The sequence below is a fragment of the Echeneis naucrates genome, chromosome 4 (genome assembly GCF_900963305.1).
Source record: "Echeneis naucrates chromosome 4, fEcheNa1.1, whole genome shotgun sequence".
In the NCBI taxonomy this organism is placed as follows: domain Eukaryota; kingdom Metazoa; phylum Chordata; class Actinopteri; order Carangiformes; family Echeneidae; genus Echeneis; species Echeneis naucrates.
The window spans coordinates 15,594,066-15,602,284 of NC_042514.1; the positions used below are offsets into that span (position 1 = coordinate 15,594,066).

General features: G+C 39.3%; 1 protein-coding gene across 1 annotated transcript; it reads left to right on the forward strand.

Annotated features, from left to right (window-relative positions):
- The first annotated feature begins 1,233 nt into the window (after window positions 1-1,233).
- On the forward strand, window positions 1,234-4,219 carry cfhl5 (complement factor H like 5). The gene is made up of 4 exons (XM_029500162.1): window positions 1,234-1,276; window positions 1,806-1,931; window positions 2,495-2,674; window positions 4,032-4,219. The coding sequence occupies exons 1-4, from the start codon at window positions 1,234-1,236 to the stop codon at window positions 4,217-4,219; spliced, it is 537 nt and encodes a 178-aa protein (XP_029356022.1).
- The last annotated feature ends 4,000 nt before the right edge of the window (window positions 4,220-8,219 follow it).

Sequence of the window (8,219 nt, forward strand, 5' to 3'; positions counted from 1 at the left end):
ACAGAATGGTAAGGACATCAGATGACTAGTCCAGTTTCTCTGAGGATTAACTGCTGCTAAAAGAACCATGTGGTATCTGAGTGACTTTCCTAAGTCTCATATCTGAATAAAATTCATCTCAGGAAATATCATTTTTTTCCTTGATGAAAAGCTTTTCTTGGATCGAATGTCAACGTCAGTACCAGGGGATTGTCGTCTGAGTAATGGTGACGTTAAAGTGGATTGACAGATAATTTGATGAGCAGAAAATGTGTAGAGCTCTTTCAAATTGTAAACAGATGCAAAGTGAATAATTGTCAGATGCCTCCAATGTGTAACATCCATTCTATGAATAAGGCTGTCAAAGATGAAAGTTAGGAAGGTGCTTTAGATCCAGTGCAGATGTTTTCTTCCACTCTCTTATGGCTGCTTTCATGAAAAAGAAATCGAAACTTGTTGCCATGTGTAGTCATGTCATTGTATTTTTATTTTTTCTTAGTCCCAGTCAAAGTTGCTGTGAACATTGGAGAAAAGGTAGACTGTTGCCTGGTTCTTCACAATCACTGCTTTTTCTATCCTGCTCATGTACTGGGCAGGCCAAAAGTTTGGACACACTTTCCTATTCATTTGAATGAGAAGGTGTGTCCCGCCACAGGTCATAAGAAACCCAGCTATCAACATGGATAAAGGAAAGGCAAAGGGGTGGGGGGGTACACAAATATCTACAATGAACCATGATTATTGCACCTATAATCACCCACTGTCTGCCTTGTATCAACAAAACTGCTAAAGAAGTCCATTTGATACCACATAATTAGGTATTGAGTGAAATGCTCCCTGCCTAAAGGTACTGTGAAATATTGGACTCAAACCGAAAATGTCTATCTGAGATGTTGTGATGCTTTTACAGGTTAGTCACTTTTAGGCTTGCCTTAAATTCAAATATAATAAAAACAAAACAGAAATAAACTGCAGCTGAAGCGATAGTGAACTGGCTCATCATTCTGAAGGATCTCTATAGACCTGAAAAATCAAGTATGGCAAAAAAAAAGGTTCTGCATTTAGGAAAATGCATTTGTTGAAAACAGAATTGTCATTTATTTTCCTCCAACAGCGATCAGATGTTCCATGCCTGTGATCCAAAATGGTAAAGTCCAAGGAGATGCCCATTCCTACGATGAACATGAATTCCTAAATTTTATATGCAATCCGGGATATCTGCCTGCTCACTTCAGACTTTCAGTATGCACAAAAATGGGAATTAGAGGAATTTGGGACCCTACGCCTGAGTGTGAACGTAAGTGTGGACTCAGTGATCCAAGTTTGCTTGTTCCACCTTCCTAATATGTGAAAACTGCTGATGAATGTATTGATGTTACAAAAAGATAACTGAAAATATTATTCTCTCAACTAATGCAGGTATAAAATGTAAACTGTCACTGCCGCCACCCAGAGGAACCAGGTACGAACCTCCTTTCAAAAATCTGTTCTCACCTGGAGATACAATGAGTGTGATATGTGATGAGTCGCACCTCCAAGAAAGCCCAGCAGTCGCGACATGCAAACAGGATGGAGAGTGGACTTCAATGCCACGATGCAACGGTATAGAAAAAACTCAGGGGAGGGCCAAGAGCATTATATCGATCATTTGTAAAGGAAGCATTTTCTATCTTGTTATCTCAATCTCTCCTGATGGCCAAAAGTCATTTCTGTATTTGCAACATGTTATAATTATACACGGCATAACTTTAAATAAATGTCTGAGCTAATGCTGACCATGACACAGTGACTGTAAAATACTGCATGTATACTTTTCATTTTTTCAGGAGTAACATGCAACAGACAGGATGTCCAGAATGCAGATGTTGTCAACGTTAAGCGGAAATACATTAATGGTGAACAGGCCAACTACGTCTGCACAAATGATAACATAGGAGAGTTTTCTCTGACCTGTACAGAAAATGGTTGGAATGGAAATATACGTTGTAGAGGTAAGGAAATACAAAACAATTTTTTAACAAGTTTTATCTCTTTGTTCATTTCCCTTCATCCTTTTATTTCTGGTTTCACATGCATCTGTTTAACATAGTAATTCAGATGGACTTCATACACTCTTACTCGTAGCTATATTTTGAGTGAGAGGTCATTCTGGACAAAATCAGTAGGATCTTTTTGTCACTGGGACACAATCACACAGATAAAGGGGTTCACAAAGACATAACTGAGCAGGAAACAGGAAGCTAATCTAATCTGTTTTTTGTTTTTTTTTTACAACTCATAGAGGTTTAGTATGATGAAATGTAATCCAAACCAAAGTAATTCTCTGACTATGCCCAAAGTGGTTTTACGCATGAATCACCTAATTTACAGTAGTAATGTGAAAAACCCTAATCTTAAATCCTCCAGTTTGAATGTTTGAATATCATTTGACTTACCGACCAGCCACGGTTAGGGTTAGGGTTATGTTTTATTTTGCCAAAATTTGTACTCTCTGTTATTGCCCACCTTCTTTCAGCTCCAGTGGGTTGTGGGAAACCAACACATGTTGAAAACGCAGACATCTCGGGACGCGTGTTGGACAGTTACCAACATAATGAAAGGGTCCAATATAGGTGCCAGTCTTGGTACCTCATGGAAGGTGAACCCTTCAAAACCTGCAAAGATGGTACATGGACAGGAATTTTAACATGCCTCAGTAAGTTATAATCTACATTCTATTTTTCATTTTGCCTTCTGTGTGAATTATTCAAAAATACTTTCCATCATTTGTGACTCGGCTGAACACTGTCACATGGAGACAGTGCGACAAATAAGCCTTGGCCATTTGCTCCGAAATCATCCGTTCATAATAATCTATTCATATGTGAGTTACTTCATGAGTAAGTTTGAGACCTTTTAGTTGAAAAGCATTTGGGAGCCACACATTTGAACCAGTTCTACCTGAATAAATGTTGCAATAATATCTATCCCCTAAACAGGCAATGTGCACCAGGAGATACAAACTCTTTACCATCTTGTGTGGGGCATGGTTGAAGATTTTCACCCAATGAAGTTACAATTTCTCAAAAGTCTTGTTTGGTATTGGTTTTCAAAAAAACAAACAAACAAACAAACAAAAAAAAAACAAACAATAAAACAAATGCATTAACTATAGCTAACCATGACTACTGTCTGTGTATGCTCTTGATTAATGTGGAAGACAGCAATATTCACTCCTAAAAGCAATATCATGTACAGATATGAACATTATCATAGTATAACTGTATATTTCCCCGCAGAGCATCACACAACTCACTGAGGTGTCCTTGCACATGTGCCTCATAATGCACGTTGCCTTTTGTTGTTAGGTTACAGTACAGATTAGTATCTGGAGGTAAATAAGTACGTTTTAATAAGTAAGTAAGCTTTGTGTGTGGACTACCTGAAAAACTTGTCAGTATTACAGCTGGAGGAAGTGTGGTAGGTCTATAATGACCAGGGGAAAGAAGAATGTGGCTTGAACCGCAACTTTCTCCTGAAAAAAAGCCAAGGAAAAGACGACACGAAGAGCTAACGTCAGGAGAGGTGGGACTATTTTTTTCAGAGTGGGGCTATTTTTATTGGATAATATGCACTTCTGATTAAATAAAAACAGCATGAAATGGATTGTGTATTCCTCGTTCATGTTTCCATTATTGGTAACTGCTTTATAAAGGCAACGCATCACTTCAGGCTGTGGTATAATGAGCATATACCAAGGCCTGAAGTGATGTATTAAGTATTCTGGGAAACAAAATACACAAAACATCTCAAAAACGCGTGTGGAAATGTTTTACATAGGCGTAAATTAGACAAGAAGTAACATCATTTTTTACAACTATGTTTCCACTCCTGCCTTTTTAAGGGTTAGATTCAAAGTGCTCTCTATGTCCTCTTTAGTTTTCCAGCAATGTTCCACCCAAAGTAACATTACTAAGTCCAGACCATGAGGCGGGACAGTGTATGTTGGAAAACTTAAGATGAGGTATTTTGTCTGTGTTCCTGACGTAACATTTTCCTTTCATCTTTTGCAGAACCATGCACGGTGACCAGAGAAGAACTCAACAGACATAATATTGATTTTATGTTTTCAAGATCGGATAAGCTGTACATGCAGCATGGTGATTACGTTCATTTTATATGCGCCAAACGCAGTCGGGCTCACACGATGATGCGTCAGCCTTGCACTAACGGCGTTATTTCTTACCCCACTTGCGTTTAACAAGAAATTATGCAAAGGTGGAAGAAGAAATCACGAAAAGTAGAGTCAGACCAGTTATAAAGTACATTTACTGACTGATCATCAGTTTCTTCTCTGATGTTGAATGAAAGGCATTAATATTTACTCAGTATGTAAATATTCCTCAATCTGGCATATATATTATGAGAGAAATCACCCGGATGTACCTGTAAACATCTTGTTAAGCTGATTGACCACAAATATTGTTTTATCAATCGGCTTCAGATTCTGTGAATTAAATCTGTTTGTTCATTTTTGCTTAATCGGTGATGGAACAATATGGAAAATCAATTCTGTGCTGCACGTGTGATCCATTAATAGTGATTGGGAGGTAACCGTCGTCATGTAGCAACTGTTCAGACTCACTTTACGCAACAGAAACTTCTAGCTCCAAGCTGACTTTCGGGCATAATGGTGACAAAGCAGTTGTTTGCTATGACATTTTAGCTCAAATTGTCCTATGCCCATTATGCTAAAACAGTTTAAACCCTTTTTTTGACACACAAAAGTACAGCTTCACCAAGCTTGGTGCCTTTGTCATTCATACAGTACATGTTGATTATGTGAGAAGTTAATTTCATTTCAATTAAACATGTAAAGACAACTAAACAAAGAGGCAATGCTTGCATGATGTTTGGCACCTGGAGAAAAGGAGATAGCGTGGGGAATTAAACGTGATTAAATAAAGGATGGTGAATCCCTGATGGATTTGAAGAAGATGGTTGTTTTGCCATTGAAGCAGCACGGACACACATCGCCACTTACCGCAATAATCCGCTGATACATTTCTGGATCAGCTCCATCAACCAATATTTATTAGACAGTGACTTCTGCTTAAATAATGCATCATGTACTTTTACTTAATATCTGTTATTCATCATTCAGTGTGAATAAATAAATGGTGCAACAGTAGAGCAGACACTTTCAGCGATCAGTGAGTGTAGCTCATTGTTCACTGTCATAATCTGCAACACACTTTTGAAATGCATGAATTTCTTCTTTTACTTAGTTTTTTCCTTAGAAATTTTGAAACAACTGGAACACCCTTCATCAATATGGCAGCCAAATTTGTTTTGTTTTGAGTTTTCCTTTGTCCCGTGCCCCATCTCAAGTTTGTTGCAAATCAGTTCCATGCTTCAGAATTTGAACTTGAAATGGACTACATTTACTAGGTTTAGACTGCATTTAGAGGTATTGGTACCTCTGCTCAAGCAGAGAATCCAGAGACCGCAGAAGAGTGCGATATCATGAAGAACTGTATTACTGAATTCCACTGAGCCCATGGTAATGAACTAGAGGTGAAGTGTACCAATCGGTGCAGGGAATGGATGTTTTGTACTCAGGGTCATTGCCCCCTCAAAGCAACTGCAAGTGATGGCAAGAGCTGGTTGGACAAACATGCAAATGATTAACAAGATTCAATAAGCAAATTGAATTGCCTACAATCATCTGTAACAATCACAGCACACTTGTGGGCCTATGTATGTATGTACATATGTACATTTTCGCATCACGGACCAGTGTCCAGTTTTTCATGATATTTTCATCCAACTCTTTATTCATATTTCCTTTCAGTCTGAAAATACATCAAGTGATTGATGTGAAAAATAATTTTCAAATGATTGGGACCCTGAAAAAGTGTCCTGGCAACATACAGAACATACAAAAAGCATCTATGCAGCCAAGTAGGCTTATTAAATGGGTATTTTGTACAAAAACCGCAGGGTGAAGAATGCAATAGTTCGGAGATGGCAAGTATATTAACAAAACAGAATTTACTGGGCAATAAAGGTTAGGTGGGCAGCGCAGCGGCATAGAAGGTTGTGGGGCGGTTCCTAGCCTGGGCCCTTTCTGTGCAGATGTTCTCCCCGTGTCTGCGTGGGTTTCCTCCAGGTACTCTAGTTTCCTCCCACCGTCCAAAGACATGTTTGGGTTAACTGGTGACTCTAAATTGTCTGTAGGTCCGATTGTGAGTGTGAGTGGTTGTTGGTGTCTGTGTGTTGGTCCTGTGATGGACTGGTGACCTGTCCATGGTGTACTCCGCCCTCGCCCAATATTAGTTGGGATTGGCTTCAGCACCCCCTGTAACCTGGAAATGGATAAGCGGTAGAAGATGAATGAATGAATGAAGGTTAGGTAATCAAGTCAGAATGGAAGGCATGCAAATCTGGGAGAGAGAACGCGACAAAGTCAGGAGAACTAGCAGGACCAAAGAACAGCCAAACTAAATATTGCTGTGATGCTTCAAACTGGCTGCAGTGTATCCGGTGAGCTTTGCAGTCATTGGGACCATTTGAAAATGCAAATTGACTGTTTGACTGCAAATCCTCTATTACAGTAAATAAAAGATTTCTTAAATGTAAATACAGCACATTTTTTCTGTTCTCTGTTCACAATAAACCTGCAGGTTAATCCATGTTTGAGTGCCGAAACTAACTACAATGAAAGTGTATATGAGTATGTCTTGCAAAATACGTGTGTGAGAGGGAGGTGAAGGGAGGGTTGTGGGAGAGGACTTTTTTTTATTGCAAATGTTTGCATCGGTACTGTGCAGGAATACTCTGATCTGATCTGTATGAGGAGAAAAGTAAAAAACTTTGCAATTCCTGAATGTTCATAATGAGGCTCTTTAACTTTCTTTGGCTTTTTACCTTGTGGCTGAGCGTGAAAGAATCTCGACAAAAGAAAGGTAAGAATGTTGGATTCCAAGCCCAATTTGTCCGTGGTTGTATGGCAGTTAGACTCAACAAATGTTGTAGCTTGTGACTAAGCTTGTTTAATCCTTTATCTGAATAAAATCTGACGTAGTAAAGTTTTCTTGAAATGCAAACTTATGTGGAACATTTTTTGTAACTGGGGAACGGAACATTAATACGACTTTCCAGGTTTGATTATAGGTAGTTTTTCAATGTCAAATAGGTACAAAAGGTAATGGTGAAGTGCTCCTGGCTCATAAACAAAAACCTTTGCTTGTGGCTAAGCAGCTAACTTGCTAACTTGAGTACTGGAGATGAAAAACACTCATTTGATTATGACTTTTTGAACATGCAGTTGCCATAAGCTGTACGTAAGTGTGTCACCCAAATGTGCCAACTCCCATCCTGGCTACTTCCCATCTGGACAGCAATTGCTTGAGTTTGTGCCACAAACATGGACAGTGCCCTCAGTTATGTTATACAAGGACTGGAGGTTCCATAACAGCAGTCCTCATTCCTCAGACTCCCACAGTATCGCCCGCACGACTCTTAGAGGATCAAGGTACAACCACAATACCTGGGACGTTGAAAGCTCGTGGCCACATGAATAATCTTAAACAGTGTTTACTCAGTTTGGCTTTCCCTGAACAAATGTTGTGTTTGAGGCAAAAATGTACAGTACAGGTGACTGAAACTGGATACGAGCCAAATAGATACAAAAAAGAAAACGCTGCACAGTGACACAGTGAAGCATGTGAGCATGTCGAGTTAGACACTATGTCTAACTCGCTGTTACGGTATAAAACTCTCCGGGATTCAAACAGATTGTCCTCAGAAACACATTATCACATTGCTTTGGGTTAGTCATTCAGATGCGATGATTGTTATTAATCATATCCCTGATGTGCTTCTTTTATTCTAGAGATTACATGCCATCCAAAAGACCCTCATGTGTATTACTGGGATGTCTATTCGGGACAAAATATAACAGTGGATGAGACAGTAAGTTATCAGTGCAAGCCAGGCTACACGAGGACAGATGGCGTGACATGGGCCACGTGCACCGAAGATGGGTGGACACCAAATCCACTCTGCCAAGGTATAGTGAAGCTAATCCTGTGATAATGACTCAACCGATAGCTGTCCATCCATCTTTTTCAAAGTGGGAACTTCTCCACACTACACAGTCCCTTCATTACATTTTGAATCCATAGTATATGTGCCGACTTACAATTGTGTATAATCAATGTTTTTCAGAACACACATGCACCAGACATGATCTTCCG